Source organism: Pimephales promelas, chromosome 24 (assembly GCF_988280905.1).
Source record: "Pimephales promelas chromosome 24, fPimPro1.hap1.1, whole genome shotgun sequence".
Lineage (NCBI taxonomy): Eukaryota > Metazoa > Chordata > Actinopteri > Cypriniformes > Leuciscidae > Pimephales > Pimephales promelas.
Genome location: NC_142792.1, coordinates 18,351,033 through 18,369,575, shown reverse-complemented (window position 1 = coordinate 18,369,575; position 18,543 = coordinate 18,351,033). Strand labels below are relative to the sequence as shown.

General features: G+C 38.1%; 2 protein-coding genes across 2 annotated transcripts; one reads left to right on the top strand and one right to left on the bottom strand.

Annotated features, from left to right (window-relative positions):
• Window positions 1-114: 114 nt before the first annotated feature.
• tprkb (Tp53rk binding protein) lies at window positions 115-1,570 on the bottom strand. Its single transcript, XM_039668513.2, has 4 exons — window positions 1,336-1,570; window positions 637-759; window positions 366-542; window positions 115-281 (listed from the first exon to the last, which is right to left on the bottom strand). The coding sequence occupies exons 1-4, from the start codon at window positions 1,474-1,476 to the stop codon at window positions 195-197; spliced, it is 528 nt and encodes a 175-aa protein (XP_039524447.1). The 5' UTR covers window positions 1,477-1,570; the 3' UTR covers window positions 115-194.
• Window positions 1,571-2,006: 436 nt separating this feature from the next.
• On the top strand, window positions 2,007-4,360 carry alg10 (ALG10 alpha-1,2-glucosyltransferase). The gene is made up of 3 exons (XM_039668506.2): window positions 2,007-2,386; window positions 2,468-2,665; window positions 3,009-4,360. The coding sequence occupies exons 1-3, from the start codon at window positions 2,222-2,224 to the stop codon at window positions 4,065-4,067; spliced, it is 1,422 nt and encodes a 473-aa protein (XP_039524440.2). The 5' UTR covers window positions 2,007-2,221; the 3' UTR covers window positions 4,068-4,360.
• The last annotated feature ends 14,183 nt before the right edge of the window (window positions 4,361-18,543 follow it).

Genomic DNA, 18,543 nt, shown 5'->3' with positions numbered 1-18,543 from the left:
GGTGCTGTTTTTTCTATTATTAAAAAGTTCTAATTTTCTGATTTTTTTTGTGTAGAATATCTGAAAAATAGAGATACAGCAAAGTAGCCAATGACTTTCAAGAGGATGTATTTATTTAAAATATATATATATAATAAAACCAAGGAATTTCAAATAAATAGGCTTTTGTTTACAGATCAACACCTATATATTCTCTATGCAACATCTTTAGTGGCCATCCTGCAAACAACAGCGTCCAAAAGACTGCCGCACTTTTCCTCCTGCGGTGCGACTTTGTAGAGCTGTATTGAGAGACAATTGTACTTTCAATAAACAAGATCCATCTTAAATTGTTCTACATCAGTACTGTCAAAAAGGAGACAAACCTTTTTAATTTTTGCTGCATCCATCAAATCGGACACTTGATCAACAGGAATCTGTTGTCCGTCCACTTTTGAGATGATGTCATCGACGTTCAGGTTCTCTTCTTTATTGTGTACTAACACAATGTGAACCGCACTGTCACTGTCTGAGACCCCGAACCTTTTGAACGCTTCGGATATCTGCGAGGTCCAATACACTTGAATGTTAAAATTTCACCCTGTAAACCAAATAAAGTTAGTGTCAGCTGTGTTCCTGTACTGGAACGTCACTTACGTTGTTTGTGGGTGAAAGATTAAAAATGATTTCAGAATAAAGGCTCCGGGTTTTCATTTTCCCAATTTCATGGAGGTGAACTGCTTTATTTGCTGCCACAAGGATCTGGAATGCGTCCACGACCTTTACAGAGAACAAGAAATTAGTAAATATACAGCAAATCTCAAACTATGATAGCAACTGAACAATACAAGAAGAAGGTTACATCAATTACCATATCATTGTATAATGGTATCATGCATGCACCAATGCTACGCTTTTCTAAATGTTATAATCATTTGTTAACAAACAAGTATTCATTATTGTTTCTGTATTAAATTAATACATCGTTTAAATTAATACCTTTTTGTGATTTTGTATACATTTCTGAAATACATAACTTAGACAGTTAACTCTGATAACAGATCACTAATTGTAATGTGAACTCTGCTTTGAAATAATGTGTATTGTGAATTGAATTCAATTATAGTATTCTATGGTAAATGTTCAAAAAACTTTGATACAAACATGTGACTGTCTATCTATCTTCAACAGTATTGCCATATTATACATCCAATAAATGGTAAGTTATCCCCATTGTACTTTTTTTTTGAGAGCATAGGATTTCGACGTGAACTATGGATACCATTGGTGATTTTCTGCAAAGTTTAGAATCATAAAAAAAGTCTGTAACGTTAACTTGCATTTGCGTGCTCTTACCATTGACGGGTTGATCAAGGCGCCTTTTATTTCGCCATTCACTGCCATTTTCCTCAACTCCGTCGCATTTTTCACATCTTTGAAGAGAAGTTGAGTCACCGTGTAGTTAGGAAACAGTTCCAAATCGTGTGTAAGCTGCATTATTAATATTTTAATGCGTTCAGTACATCAACTTTATCTAGACAGCACGCGCTACCCAGTGTATACGGACGGAATAATAACAATGTGACACCATCCGACTTGCGTTGGTGATATTCCGATATTCCATACATTACATTCCTATTTTAAATGGTCATCGTTAAATAGTCTACGTCAAACCTTCGTTTATAAAAGTATAATACAGCTAAAAAAACTAAACTAAAATTTAAAAAAAAAACTATTCCAGTAATAATACCACTTGTATTTTAACTCTTTATTGTGTATTTTTACAGATAAAATATGCAGAAAGTTAAATCAAATACTTCTACAGTAGAAAGCAGATTTCATGTAAGGCTTTTACAATTTTTCTAAGCACATTTGTCGAGATGACTTGTCATGATTTTCAGTAAGGAACAATACTATAGAATAGGTGATGTATATATTCATATATATCAACAATAGAACGGACAAAAGAATTATTGTTATTATTTTAATGATTAATGACAAAATCTGTGTGGGAACTAAATATCCACGTTCCCATTTCCACACGGACTCTAGTATGTGACGCACCACTAAGCTGTCAAAATAAACCAAAACTTAAAAATGCGATTTTTGCATATATTTGTACATTTTTGAAACTCAAGAAGCGCGATTACAAGGAACGAATGCATCGCATGCTATATTAACCATCCATTTCCATAAGCGTAATAACATCAAATATCGAGTTTGTTTGTTTGTTTGAATAAGGATGGAGAGATTTGAGGTTTATATCTTCACGGCTCTGTGCAGCATTAACTTTCTCATATCCTGCCTTCTTTTCTCCAAAATCACTCGGGAACAGAGAGATCCGTACATGGATGAGATATTCCATGTCCCTCAAGCGCAGAAGTACTGTGATGGGAAGTTTAATGAGGTATGGTTGTAAATGATGCGTGAATCTCTCAGTATTTGTGTGCGTGTTTGGTCATTAATGGCCATGTGTGTTCTTCCACAGTGGGATCCGATGATCACCACTCTTCCTGGGCTGTATCTGGCATCAGTGGGTCTGATCAGGCCGCTGGTTTGGCTGGCAGATCTGAAGGGCAGGGTGGTTTGCTCTACTGCCATGCTGAGATTCATCAATCTGCTCTTTAATAGTGGCAATCTCTACATCATCTATCTGATCATCTGCAGGCTGCACATCAAAGACAAGGTGTATGATTTGATCTCATTTTCCCCCCCATATAAGTTTAGTGGTGATTCTTCAATTAGGTGCACGCAAGTTTAAGTTAAATATTGGTAACACTTTTGTTTAACATGAAATGACAATTAGAAATATTTCTTAAGCTATGTGGTTGCTAAGGTGTGTATTGTCAGCAGTCAGTTGGTTTGCAGTCTATTTTTTTAGCTCATTTCATTGTCAACCAAGCGAAAACAATAAATCTGATCGCTTAGAAAAGTAATAACATCAACAAAGGCCAACACAAACCACCTGAGCAACAACATAGCCTCAAAATCAATACTCTCATCATATTTCATTCTCTCTCTCTCTCTAGTCCCGTTCTGCGTCTCGTAGAATATTCTCTGCCCTGGCTCTGTCCACGTTCCCCGTGCTGTACTTCTTCACGTTCCTGTATTACACGGACGCCGGCTCCACGTTCTTCACCCTCTTCATGTACCTCATGACTCTGTACGGATGCCACAAAGCGGCGGCGTTCCTCGGCGTCTGCGCCGTCCTCTTCCGGCAGACCAACATCATCTGGGTGGCGTTCTGCGCCGGCACCGTGTTGGCCCAAAAAATGGACGAGACCTGGCGAACCGACCAATCGAAGAAGCGGGAGGAAAAATCCCCCTCTCAAATCCCTCTAACCATCAACGGTGCGATGCGAGTGATGCGTTTCCTGTTGGATTTCCTCAAATCTCCCTCCAACATTAAGGCAGTGTTCTTGTCCACGTGGCCGTACATCGCAGTGGGCGTTCTTTTCGTGGTTTTCGCGGCGTTGAACGACGGAATCGTGGTCGGAGATCGCAGCAGTCACGAGGCGTGTCCGAATTTCCCTCAGTTTTTCTATTTCCTGTCGTTTGCGCTCGTGTTTTCTCTTCCCGCCTCGTTGAGTCACCAAAGGGTCATCCGGTTCCTGCAGTCTTTAAGAAAGCAACCCTTCATTTATGCCGCGCTGATGACGTCCTTCCTGTTTCTGGTCTGGAAGTTCACTTTTGTTCACAAGTATCTGCTCGCGGACAACCGCCACTTTCCGTTCTACGTTTGGAAGAGGGTTTTTCAGAGACACGACCTTGTCCGTTTCCTATTAGTCCCTGGATATGTGTTCGCAGGATGGAACTTTCTAGATACTTTGAGGTCCAAGTCTTTGTTTTGGTGTCTGGCGTTCTGTACGTGTCTGGTGGCGGCGACCGTTCCGCAGAAACTCTTGGAGTTTCGATATTTCATCCTCCCGTATCTGTTATATCGCGTTCACGTCCCTGTGCCGTCTTTACCCAGACTGCTTCTTGAGTTTAGCTTCTACACCGCAGTCAATGCTGCTACGGTCTATATATTCATCTATAAAACATTTCAGTGGCCCGACAGTACGGCTGCGCAAAGATTCATGTGGTGACTCCACCTGAATAATGAATTATTGCTGAGCGTGTCATATTTTCTATTCGCGAAAGAAATGTTTTCACCATATATCAATAATAAAAATGAATTTTATGTGACATGATGCCATGACATTGCAATGCCGCTTCAAATGCTTCATTTTCATGTGTTTTTTTTTAAGCCGCTGGTGATTTGTTAATTTATTTGTACATGTTTAATCAGGAGTTTGTTTTTAGTTTACTTTTAAAAATGTTGGATAAAAAACCATCTGTCTGACCAAACCATTCAGAATTCATTTTTTTTGTTGTAATTTCACCTCACATTAAAGGGATAGTTCACTTTGAAATACATTTTTGGTTTGTTTTATCTTACCTCAAGGGCATCCAAGATGTAGGTGTCTTTGTTTCCACAGTATTTTCAATTTTGATATTTTTAGGTCAAACCGTTCTTGTTTTGTCATATAATTGAGGTCTATGGTCACCACCTCAAAGAACATGCACGGAGAAGTCCAATTTAAACATGATTTAATGACTCATAAATGTAAGTACACGTTGATGGCCTAAGACACGAAACGAGCGGTTTGTGTGAGAAAACGAACAGTATTTATATCGTTTTTACCTTGTGTAACCACAGCCACGTCCAAGTGATCTGAAGGCACAGGCGCTTCGGTCTGCGCAAGCACCCGAAGTGATCTTTCGCGCGTGTACGTCACTCATTGTTTACACAGATATTTTGGAAGTGCTACCTTTGACTGTGAAGATCTAAACATATTTGGATATACAGGAAATCGCAATGGAAGACGATTTCGAAATATCAACAGAGCTGTGGCTGTGATTACAAGAGGTAAAAACGATATAAATACTGTTCGTTTTCTTACACAAACCGCTCGTTTCGTGTCTTAGGCCATCAGTGTGTACTTACATTCACGAGTCATTAAATCATGTTTAATTTGGACTTCTCTGTGCATGCTCTTTGAGGTGGTGACCATAGACCTCCATTATATGACTGACAGACAAGAACGGTTTGACCTAAAAATATCAAAATTGAAAATACTGTGGAAACAAAGACGCCTACATCTTGGATGCCCTTGAGGTAAGATAAAACATATCAAAAATTCATTTCAAAGTGAGCTATCCCTTTAAGGACAAGCAGTGTTTACACCCGTCATTCATGTTGTGTTTGTGTTTTCAATCCTGTGTGAGTTCATTGAATTAGAATAATCATTTTATGGTGGCTGTTGTTAATTGTGGTCTTATTTTGTATTTCATTGTTAAACCTTTGTTTTTTTGTTATTTTTATGGTAGACTTTAGTTTTCTCTTGTACTAATTTCAAATGCTAATTTCTCACTAGTTTGATGTCAATGTTTTCCAAGTTCTCTTGTTGGTCTTTTGTGTTTTTCATTGGTCTTTCCTCTCATTCTTTTTTGAGGGGTATTAAATTTGTTTTGATACAGAAACTGAAGTGAACATGTTCATTATCTCCCATTGTTTTACTGTCAGGTTTTGAGTAGTTCAGAAAAGTTGAGCAGATGCCTTTGTTTATTCTACATTAGAAGCCTTGTGTTTTCCACAAGGTGGCAGTCTAAAGTTTCTTCTAGAAATGTATGCATAATATCTCAGCCTCAGACTGTAGCAGCCAAGCCATCATAGTAGCGAAGGTGAGCAAATAAAGAAACCCGGCCCTCTGTTTGCACCAGTCATCATAGAGTTCCTTCAATGTTTATTTTTTTTTTAGAAATATCACAGGGTTTCTGTGGGTCCTTTAAAAGTTTTAATTCTCCCTTACAAAAATATAGGCCTTAAAACACTCCTAAATCAGAGCACAAAGTCTTAAATTCAAGTATTTATGTCCTGTTTTCTATTACAAATATCTGAGGAGAACTCCGGTGCAAAATGAACCTTTGGTCTAATAAAACATTGGTACCTAGTCGACCGTTCTCTGAGATTTGTTTTCAAGATAATCGAATGTGAAGAGTTTTATCTCTAATGCTAGTATATAGGGCAATAGAGTAATGGAAAATAAAAATCAATATAGCTGCGAGCAGCGATGGCGGGCCCAAGCCGGAGGCACCGCAACCCCGGTTCCTTTAGTTACCTAAAGGCACCCGGGTGGCGGTGCCGAAGGCTTTGGCCCTTTCATGATTAAATGTTAAGGTGGCTTGCCATACTCTGTCATTTCGACTAGTCACAATTATGTTACAGATATCTTAAATGATAATACAAACTATCCAAAGTGTAACGACTAGACAGAAAGACGTTGTTGATATCTACAATGTTAATTCCGGACAGGCAAACTTAGCTTTTAAATGTTAAAAGGGCTTGCCATACAGGGACGTAGGCTCAGAGAGAGGCTCACCATATTCAGACCAAAATATCTGACTTCCTCTTGGTCCGAGCTAATGACTATGTATTAGAAAGTTGTACGGCTTGAGGAGTACAATGTATATACCGATTTTTGTAACTGTAGATAAAACTAACAACCAATGTAGTAGCACTTCTCTTTTTTTGATTGGCTGATGCGTAGCAGGGTCGACTGCTGAACTCCAGGCGAGACGCGCTTGATTCTCACGTGAGAGCGGCGCGGCCAGAGAAATTGCGTATATTAAATATATTATTAATAGTTTTTCCGCATGAGAAATACAATGTGTGACGGGAGTGTGAGACAAAAGACTGAAACGAGTGACTGTCATGCTCAATGCGTGACACACTATAAAAAAATATTTCACACTGACTCCACATTTAGGGGGCCACAAGGGGGTCCAAGCTTGTTGTCGCAGGGGCACTGGCCCCCCCAGGCCCCCGCCTAGAACCGCCATTGCTCACACACACACACACACACACACACTTTCTCTCTCTCTCAAGAAGCAAAAACATGACTGCTAAAGGTTGTATCAGCGATGGCGGGGTAACATCACTTAACATCACGAGTGCTATTCCCTTAGGCCACGCCCCCTTGTCTCCCCAAAGTATTATAAGCAATCATGCGCATCCCGTGTGCAGAATGATGCACTTGAAGCAACACCAAGTCACAGCACGCAACGCTTCACATTGAAAAGAACATAGCGAAGGGATGGTATCTATAATCTATGCTTAGTAGGGCTGCACGATTTGGGAAAATGTCATATTTGAGCCAATATTGCAATTGCGATTTGCGACTCCGATATAATAAAATGGTTTCATGAGTCCAACTTGCTTGGTTCTAAAGTAAAATGCACACACAGATTAATGTTTATTTCTCAACTCAAACTAAAAACAACAACAACAATAAATGATTGATAACACCTATAATGATCAATAAACCATCAACCAAACCAACATTACAGTGATTCCATCAATTGAAAGCCATCAACTTTTTAAAAAATTATTACGCTTAAAAAAAATATATAACAGCTTTTAAATTAAGTGAACTTCAAACAATCCCCACATAAACCCATAATAAAAAACATATTTACCTGTGCCCTTCCTGTCTTAACAGGTACAGAAATTGAATAAAGTTATCAAACAGTCTGCGCTGCCTGAATCATAAATTATATATATAATAATCCTTATTAAAGCTACAAAAGTTCTTTACTCAAGATCAGTGAGTAATTTTCTAATTTCCCTTTGTTCTTTTAACTTTACTGAAAGAACGCTTTATTCGCTGCTGGCCCTTTAAGAGCACCCGTTGCCGAGACGCGGATCTCACACGCGCCTCATAGCACAACTCTTTTCATCCATAGAATTTTCTTATGTTATGAAGATACTAGACAAAATCACATTTTGGCATAATTGTGTGTGCTATTGTTCGTTCAAGCTCGAAAGAGAACTGTTTATTCTGGGCTGGCACACGGTCAGTGCATGCGCATTATGCGAGTCTCATCTATTCTAATCTAGGGCACTCACAGGCAGCTTTTCACTTCTTGTCGTGCAAAATGCGAAAAGGCATTTGAACCAATAAGAGGGGGATCTTGTAACACTAGTCAAAGGATGACAAAAAAGAAGAGATGCTGCGCTAATAGCCCTACTTTGTTTATTTCATATAAAATCGCGGCATTTTGCGTTATATAATTGCATAGGTTTGAGATCGCTATTACGACTGCGATATAATTAATCGTGCAGCACTAATGCTTAGTGTATTCTAAAGGGCAATAAACTCCACTCCAGCAAGATAGTCATTTTATGCAAATCATAGACCTTTATGCCTTATCTACAAATAAAGTATAATATTGGGAACATTGATCTTGAAGAGAGTGTCGTCGTGTTACTGTCGCAACCGAACGCGACGCGCTAATGCTGATGCATGGAGAATGACTGAGGCGAGATGACTTTCCGTTAACTTTAACTTAGAGACTAAAATATTAATTTTACCACACATTAAGCTATTGAATGACTTTAGAAGTCTTGGAATATAGTGTGAAAACTTGATTGTGCTTTACAGTTTTTTATGCCTTTAGTGGGGCTTAACAAAATAACACAATATGCAGAATGTCGGACGTCACTTATAGGCTAAACTGTTTTTATAGATAAAACTATTTACATTCGGCAGTCATGAAAACAAATCTCAGATAACGGTTGACTAGGTAACAATGTGTAATTTTGCGCCGGAGTTCTCCTTTAACTTACATTAGCTAGCTAACTACGAACGAGCTAACCAGATAACATTAACAAATTGACAAGCACTTACTGGGCACAGTGGGCAGAATGGCTCTTCAAATGACGGACGAAATTGGAGGTTGTCATCTGACCGCGATCTTAACGTTGCATGTCTTGCAAAGCGCTGTTCTTTTGCCATCTTGTTGTAAGAAATTCTTGAATCCAAAAGCGACGACGACCCTCGTTATCCCTCCGGCTGACATGTTGATGTGATCTGATGTAAGTGGGCGTGGTGTGCGCGTAAGGTATGAGAGGGCATGACTGATGATCTCGTGATCCAGTCATGACAGCGCTATTCTCAGCCTGCGCTCCAGCTGGATCAACTTTATTTTTTTTACATAATTTATATATTTTATATTCAAACTGAAAACATGATGTGATTAACACTCAAGTCATATTATTACATGCAAGTGTGTTTGATTTATGGACCAAATTTTCAGATCAAGTTTATGGACCAAGTTAATTTAATTAATAAACCTATAAAACTATTAATGCACTACAATTAAACTGGTTATATGCCTTTACTTATAAAAAATAAAAAACTTATTAAAAAAAATACCAGGCTTAAGGCATTTATTTTTTATGCAGGCCATACACACAGGAGTGAAATGGTTAAGACCCCTCCCCCTACAAACACACACACATACACAGACAGGCAAAGACAGAGATGTAGGCTCAGATTAAGCAAGACCACATTCAAACAAACATATCTGACTTTCTGTGGGTCCTAGCTAATGAGTGTCAATTAGAAAGTTGTCCGGCTCGAGGAGTACAATATACATACCGATTTTTGTAACTGTAGATAAAACTAACAACCCTACTTTTGTCAAAAGGTGGCGCTACTGAGCCCTCACCACGCCCGTTTCTGAAACATTGCACGTGTCTACTGGCTAATAAATGTGATGTGTCTGTCGAGTTTCATGCATTTTGAAGCATGCTAAGGGTCTCAAAAGCATCCTAAAAGCATCCTAAAAGAAGGGTAAAGTTTGATGCGTCGCCACGGCAACAGTTTCAAAGATATCAAGAATCCATTCACAGGTCTACATCTGCCGTATGTTTACATTATACATATGAAGTTTGAAGCAAATCGGGTAAAAATAAAAGGGTGATATCAAAGCATTTTGAAAGTGACACACTTCCTGCTGCCAGTTGGTGGCGCTATAACTTTGACTCACAATAGTCACATCCATGTGATCGTCCTCTTACAGCGAACATACTGCTGAAGTTTCATCAAGATCAGTTAATGTATGCTGAAGTTATAACAAACTTCCTGTTTCACGTTTCTCGCCATGATTTCGTTTCCTCGCCACGGCCAAACCGTTCGAGATATCAAAAATCCCCACACAAGCTTTCATCCTCAATGTCTTCACTTTACGCTGACCGAGTATCGTCGAATTTGGATCAAAGCTCTAGGAGGAGTATTTCAAATAACATTGCGAGCGTTTTACAAACAAACCTCAATAGCCGACTTCCTGTTGGGCTGGGGTAAAAAGTAAAAGCGCGAGGTATAGATGAAACGATGAGATCAACATGCGTACCGAGTTTCATATTATTACATGCAAGCGTGTTTGAGTTATGGACCAAGTGTTCGGACCCCATTCCAGGGGGCGCTGACGAGCCCCCCTGCCACGCCCGGGTACCATCTTCAGCCCGGCTCTGATGGCCGCGGGTTCTGACCCGTGTGCAAAGTTTCAAGAGTTTTCGAGCATGTTAAGGGCCCCAAAAGTGCCCGAATAGTCGTAAGAAAAATAATAATAATAATAATAATAATAATAATAATAGAAAAGAATAATCCTAAGGAAAACAATAGGGCCTTCGCCCTTTCAGGGCTTGGGCCCTAAATAGTTAAAAACCACTAACAATGGTCAAAATAGCCCCACACTAACACCGTAACATAATGAGGGTCCATACATGCAAACCAAAGCATTGAGAACTTTGTAAGTGTACAGACCGTTTAACAAGAAGATATTTTACAAAGATGTTCGTGGTTTGGCTGGTCTAGACTGTTTTCCAAAGATGGCTCCTGCCTGTATACGCAAAGTGGACTGTCCTTATAAAATATCTTCTCATTAAATTCGAAACTGGCCAGCCCAAAGTTTTGAAAGACATCGTTAAAATAGTCAGAGTGACTACAGTGGCTCAACCTTAAGTTTATCAAGACTTGTGGCGCACTTGTGAGGATGGAGTAACAAAGTCATGGCCAGTAATCAAATTTGAACTGTTAAGTTAAAGTAAACCCATTGGGTACCGAAGAATAGAAGTTCTGTTTTTGAAGTTGTCATGCATCCAGGCTTTTATCTCATCCAAGCAGGTGATAAGAGCTGTAACTGCAAAGTTTGGTTTAGGGAGCAAGCTGATATAGATCTGTGTATCGTCAGCATAACAATGAAACCCTAACCCAAACTTACTAATGATGTCACATTAAATGCTAAATAAGATGGGACCAAGCACAGACCCTTGTGGGACACCCTGCTGCACTAGTGTTGGTATACAGTAGATTTGGTTTTACCCAAAGACACATAATGGAAGCTATTTCCATTTAATCACCTTCTTTGTAGTGATGGGACGTTTTTGCATAATTTGGAAACTGCAGAAGTCATTCAAAGTTGCACTTTCAGTTGGATTTGGGGAAACTACTTGAAATATTTGTTGTGTTGAGCTATTTAAACTACTTTTGTTTGATTTGTTGATTGTAAACAGTGGAAAGTCTGTAAAATAAACCGATTTGCAATAGGGGTTGAATCATTTCGATTGCAAGTGTATACATACACTTGGAATTGACAACTTGACATAAACAAACCAGTATCATAACCTGCCAAGTGTGTTGGTAATGACAACTTGACATTTTAGAGGAGGTGTTAGAGGAGGAGCACCTCTTCTATAAAAAGTCTAGCAGCTTCACCTGTATCATGACAACACACAACACAAGGATAAAGTAAGTAAAACATTCATTTTCCTTTTTTTTTTTTAGATTAATTTTCCACTGTATATATGTTCCACTTATATGATATAGAAGTTTTTTGATTAATTATGTATGTGAAAATTTGATACTTTTTAATACCAGCATAATTCACAGTTCGATTTTGGAGAACTCATATACGTTTACAGCCCTGAATGTTTCAATTGTTTGTTTAATATATCAGACTGTGTTTGTTAAAAAGTTATTTTTATGGAAGTCCTTAAACATACTTTTACTATGAGTGTGTCATTTGGAAACTCAGGCACTCCCTGTTACACTATTCATCTATTGATCATTCCAGTTATTATAATGATATTTTCTCAGACCAAAATGTCTACGTCTGACAACAATTCACACAAAGAGAAAGAGGAGAAAACAGACCCCTCTGCTATGAAGAAACAACCTGAGATGGAGGAGAGGGAGTCAGAAAATTCAGAACTTGAACAACGACCTGGCGTAGATCAATTATTAAAGGCAGCTAAAGCCGTTTGGGAGTATCTTAAAAAAAAAAATAAAGCAAAAAGCATGATGCCAAATTGGATATTGATGTAATGCTTAGCTTACACATTTAAGTACGGGATGATTTCTGTGCATGTTTTATCATTAAAACAATGGCACAAGTCTGTTGTCAATCATGTTATTTCTATTAATCACCTCAATTTTAGAAAGAGAGGCACCAAATAAATCAAACCTCCAGACCATCAGAAACGATTTCTAAGAATAATGAGTATCAGTCCTGAAGGATTTGCACTTGCTCTCATTCCTTCTCTTTCCACTAACTTTTTGTTTCGCATATCATTTTGGAACCAGACATAACTTTAGATTTTAAATATGTGTATTTATCTTTTGTGTAATCATATATAATCAATAATGAATGTATTTTTAGACTGTTGATGAAATTAGCATGGTAATTGAATAAAGAGAAGCTTTTTTGCTCTTGTTTTTGTCATTTGTTGTATTTTTTTTTGCACAAAAAATTAGATAGATAGATAGATAGATAGATAGATAGATAGATAGATAGATAGATAGATAGATAGATAGATAGATAGATAGATAGATAGATAGATAGATAGATAGATAGATTCCAAGAACTCTTCTTCCACCAGATGGCAGCATCTACTTTATTTTTGGTGTACTTCACAATATCTTACGAGGTGGGTGGTAATTTAATTAAAAAAAATAATTTTATCATATTGTCACATGCTGTCATTTTGACACATTTAGTCTTTGTATTTTTTCCCAAACAATGATACAAGATTCAACTTATTTTTAAGTCAGTTTAATACAATTTAAGTTGAAATGACTTAAACATCCAAGTTTATTGTACTTGTTGAATACAGTTTTTTGCTGCTAACTTTTGGTGGAAACAGCCCATTCACATCAGTCACATTAGTATAAGACAGCAATTTGGGTAACAAAACTACAGCACGACTGGTAAAAAAAAAATGTAAAGGTAAAATGACAAGTTTTTGTGGAGTATTTTAAATATTTAAGGTTTATTTCAGATTGTTTCTTGTGCTGGGGTTTACTGGAAAAAGAACATGCTAACACCATATATTGCTGTTAACACCATCTGGTATTATGTCCCATCAGTAATTATGTATTATGTAATATTATTAGGTATTATGTAATATTAGTCATGATTTTGGGCTCAGTGTTCTTATTTGAAACAATTGTTTTTACATTTATTATCTGTTTTAACTAAATCACATTTCCTGCTTTGCATATCATCACCTGATTTACAAAAAGTTTAAGCGCATCCTACTTTTGGGCACTAACCGCAGTGTATATTATTTGCTCAGCTAATGAAAATGGTTAGTTAAAAACTAAATCGAAGCAGATTTAACAGTTGTGTGCCTGCGAGGCCACCGTAGTGTTTTGGATGAATTAGGGGCCGTTTACACGACACCATTTTAAACTAAAAAAAACAGAAACCTTTTTATACGTTTTGGTCGTTCATTTACACAATAATGGCGTTCCGAGGGCCTGAAAACGCAAACTTTCGAAAACATGATTTAAAGTGCGAGCTTTTGAAAATGCTACCATTATCGTCTTTACATAAACCACAAAAATGTGATTTGATGAACATGGTGACGCCCAACCCGATTTCACGAGAATTCGTTCGAATTTTACGAGGAGGCTAATTCATAACAATTCGTACAACCTCACTCATACGAATTAGTACGTTTTTGCTAAATCGTACATATTTTACGAATTGGCCAATTTGTATGAATTCGTACGAATCCGCCCCTAAACCTACCCATCACGTGGGTTTGGACAAATCGTACAAGTGAGGTCGTACGAATTAGCCACTTTTTAATCACTCGTACGAATTCGTACAAATTGGTCGTGAGATAGCGTAGGTGACGCCAGTCTATAGGCGCATAGTGTTTCAATAAAAATTGACATCGCCAACTACTGGCCTGGCATGAATAATACAACATTTCATTTGTTTTCACGGATCCGTATGAACGGGGATCGTTTAGAAAAGTTTCCATTTGTCAATGAAGACTACTAAAGAAAAACTTTTCCAATTTTAGTACATTGTTGTCATTGTTAAACAACCGTTGTGTGAATAATTCAAAGACTTACTCATAAAGACAATCACCGCCTGATATTAACTAAAAAATCCCAAAATCAAAAGAGCAAAGAGAGAAAAGTCCTAGGAATGTATGTCAGCAATCTCAGCCAATAACGTTTGAGAACTAACTGGTGCCTAACAGATATATGCCTAATAGATTAATACAATTAGTCTATTGAATGCCTTTCATTAACAAAACACTTTTGCTACTACAGTGATTTTCGTTCATTCTTGGGCCCATAAAGATCTTAGTTCAGCCACTGAATTCTAGGTAATAGCTGAATTCAGTTTCACTTATTTTCCACGGAAGATGACAACTCTTTCCTACAGTTTAATAAATTACCACCTGTCAGTGTGAAAATGGGCTTTCCTCCTTTTTGTTGCTTTTTTATTTTAGGAAATAATTACAGATATTTGGATGTGAAAGGAAAACTTGATCTACTCGGCGCACAACAGCAGTATGCGAAGGGCGTGTGACATTTATGACATTGTGACGTTGCACCTCCCAGAAACTTCCCTTGCAAACCAATTAGCACACAAAATAAAGGCAGTGGGGTGCCATCGTTTGTTACTTTGTATATTATTCATCCCATGTTGTTGTGGAAGTTTTGGCAAAGCATGCTGATATGGTCCCCTTTTACTAATACAAATGACCCTTGTGTCGTAATCAGAGACACAATATTTGTATCACACAATATTAAAAATGAAAAGATAATTACGTCTAATGTAATGCAGAGAAATCTCACTACATAAATGTCTCTTTGTTTTCAAAGAAGATTAGAGGTGTGAAAAGTGTGTTTGCAAACGCGTACCTGTGTGAACGTGCACTTGAGGAGGCGAAGAAAGTTCATGCTATACACTCACCTAAAGGATTATTACGAACACCATATTAATAAGGAGGTGTTTGACCCCCTTTCACCTTCAGAACTGCCTTAATTCTACGTGGCATTGATTCAACAAGGTGCTGAAAGCATTCTTTAGAAATGTTGGCCCATATTGATAGGATAGCGTCTTGCAGTTGATGGAGATTTGTGGGATGCACATCCAGGGTACGAAGCTCCCGTTCCACCACATCCCAAAGATGCTCGATTGGGTTGAGATCTGGTGACTGTGGGGGTCATTTTAGTACAGTCATGTTCAAGAAACCAATTTGAAATTTGTCCATAAAGGGATGGACATGGTCAGAAACAATGCTCAGGTAGGCCGTGGCATTTAAACGATGACTAACTGGCACTAAGGGACCTAAAGTGTGCCAATAAAACATCCCCCACACCATTACACCACCACCACCAGCCTGCACAGTGGTAACAAGGCATGATGGATCCATGTTCTCATTCTGTTTACGCCAAATTCTGACTCTACCATCTGAATGTCTCAACAGAAATCCAGACTCATCAGACCAGGGAACATCTTTCCAGTCTTCAACTGGAAATATTGGACAAAAATGATCCTTTCTAGGGTGCATTTTCCATTTTAAAAGCATAATTTAACTATTTTCTTTTTTGCAACATCTCTTAGATAAAGAATGTTAATGGATACAGTTCTGCAGGACATTTTGTACCATTCCATCGAGAAAAAAAAAGCCAACAGGATTCTGAATTATTGCAGGAATTAAGCCAACAAAGGTTTACGATTCGAAAACAAGTTTCGCTCATCAAGATAATCTTCACAAATTAACAACTTTTATTGATTTCGAAGCCTAAATAATAATTGCCATACGAAAAAAAGAGCTAAAGTTAGGCTATAAACAATTTACAAAACGGTTTGAGCTTGTCCACTTTTGACCACTTCCAGAGCCTAGTTGAAAATGGGATTGCTTTTGTCATGTGGTCGAAAGCATTCGAACTAGGGTCACTCCACCTCTGGAAAGATGAACGCGCATTTAAAATGGGTCATTTATGTAGAAGAAATGTGAAATTGTTTTTGAATTTGGAGCTTTCTAGATTGAGAAAAGCCAGAAAATGTATTTTTGGCTTATGTGGATGAAAGACAACAACTCCCAGAATGCACTTGCTTCGCTACCCTAGGAGGCCACGCCTACCGGTAACAGAGCGCAGTAGTTAAACAACAAGTCTAGGCTACTAGTGAGTCTCCGTGATGAGTCTGCCTGAAAATGTGTTTCGAGATCGCCCAAAATGTCCAGGATTCGGCTTTTGCGTTCTACAGTCGCCATTCGTTATGTTTACTGTGGCGAGCGGGACGAGCCGCGGGAGAACGGTGCGAGGCCGGTGGCGTGATTACCGATGAGCGACATCTGTGAGACGCACCGGTCTCGTATCTCTCACGGAGGAGCGGGAATTTTCTTAGCAATATTAAAACGCACATCAACCGATCACTTTTTTAGCGTTCATGTAAACACTATATTCAGATTCACCAATCAGAATGAATTCAGTTAGATTGAAACAAAAGCTGTACATGTAAACCATGAATGCCGACTGCAGAAAGCAAAAGCTGAATCCCGGACATCGACGGCCAGACATGTCCGGGAAAAAGGACGGTAACACCTAAAGTTACTACTCAGCTTTCTCCACAGAACAAGAGCCTGCTAGCTTAGCTTCCAAAAAAGATGGCCGACACTATGTGTAATCCCAATCCTCCATAATGCATCCATCTGCGTATTCAGTACCTCCGTCCGTATTTTCAAAAAGTTTCTGCTGTTGAAATCAAACGCACTGGCACTGATCTGTGATAGGTCTGTTAGCGAATTAGGCCCCACCCCCTGTGGGCGGGTTTGAAAGGGTGAGATAGTGCTTGTAGTCTTTACAGAAATCCCCCCCTCTTACACTTCCTCCTACAATGACGTATTGGCGATTTTTGTGTCATTGTAGGAGGAAGTGAAAAAGATAAATAGCAGATTTCTCTCGTCTCAGGGGAAAATGAGAGAGTGCACGACCATTCAATAGTTTAACTGGGTTTCTAAACCTTAATAACACGACCCAAGTTAAACCCCATCATATGAATAATGTGCCTTCTTTTCTAGGTAAAAAAAAAAAATGTAGGAAACAATTCATTGATAATGTTCTAGATGGTTCTTGTAGATAAAAAGTCCACCCAATGACAAAATCATTTCAAAACGTAATGAATATTTGATTTTCCTCCATAGATCATGATCTTTATATGTCAGTGGTGGTGTGTGTGACTGGAGGAGTGTGTGGACAGAGCACAGGGGATGTAAATTTAGCCCAGGGTGATATTAATAGATTCAGTGTCGGCCATGCCTGGCTGGTGAACACCTGCACACAGGCAAAATCACACACACACACACATACACACGCACGGTAAACCATGCACAAGTATACACACAAACAGGCATACACACACCTTGCTGGTGACGGGGGATTTTGTGTCCTTGATCGGGGTTTGGACAGGGGGTGCTGGCGTCCTCTTGTCCTTCATTTGGAGGTTGGTCGGGTACATCTGAGATGCAGTGCTTTCCAAATGTAGATAATGTTACATTCACTGCTGGTATCTAGTGATGTGATCTTTACTTTCACCATTATCTGGTCCAACTTCAAAAAAAGAAAAAAAAAATGTCATGCTTTTATTTTATATAATATGATGACAATATGGAGAGAGAAAACAACTTTCATCCAGTTTCATTTCATTTTTACAAATACAAGATTAAAAGTAAGTAAGATTATATTCTGACATGTTTATAACAGAATAAAGCACTTTTTTTTACTTTTTTACTTCGGACCAAATGCAATGATTGGATGTTTTTTTTTTTGTTTTTTTGTTTTTTTAGTCTCGAGACATCCAGAGAAGATATACATGCATGTTTTAATATTAAGACCACTGCCATTATTGATTTCTATCAGGATGTGAAGAGAATTTGACTCAATATAACACAATATATCAGTATATAAAAACATTGCCTACCTTGGAAGTGGAAAAAATAGCTATTTATTTTAGTTTTTATAAATATGTGGTCCTAATGTCATTCTAAAAATGACAATTAACATGTTTATTACACAATTTATTACTAAATTCTGATCATTTGACATTTTTAGTCTGATTCAACAAAAGAATCAATTCACAGGAGTCATTCATCCATTAATCAGACTAAATAAACTGACTGTGCAATTGTTTTCCATGTGTATTTATTGTCTTTTTTGTTGTTGTCGCTGTAGATTTGACTGTAAAACTGGTTTAAATAACACAACGTGATTTGACACCAGGCTTGAAATATGATTACAAAGGTTTTGTGTGCCTTGATTTATGAGTGGGAGAATTGGGAAATGTCAAGATGGGATTATCTGTAATTTAGAGGTGTGGAGATATTGCATTGTGTTGTGTAAATCAGTTCCATGTGGATATCCCGAG

Bases quoted from the DNA above. Each gene is read 5' to 3' on its own strand.
- tprkb (XM_039668513.2), bottom strand. From the start codon at position 1,476: ATGCAGCTTACACACGATTTGGAACTGTTTCCTAACTACACGGTGACT. The intron at 760-1,335 runs GTAAGAGCACGC...TTCTCTGTAAAG, and splicing joins CCTTGATCAACCCGTCAATG to GTCGTGGACGCATTCCAGAT. The intron at 543-636 runs GTAAGTGACGTT...TGGACCTCGCAG, and splicing joins ATCTTTCACCCACAAACAAC to ATATCCGAAGCGTTCAAAAG.
- alg10 (XM_039668506.2), top strand. From the start codon at position 2,222: ATGGAGAGATTTGAGGTTTATATCTTCACGGCTCTGTGCAGCATTAAC. The intron at 2,387-2,467 runs GTATGGTTGTAA...GTTCTTCCACAG, and splicing joins GTGATGGGAAGTTTAATGAG to TGGGATCCGATGATCACCAC. The intron at 2,666-3,008 runs GTGTATGATTTG...CTCTCTCTCTAG, and splicing joins GGCTGCACATCAAAGACAAG to TCCCGTTCTGCGTCTCGTAG.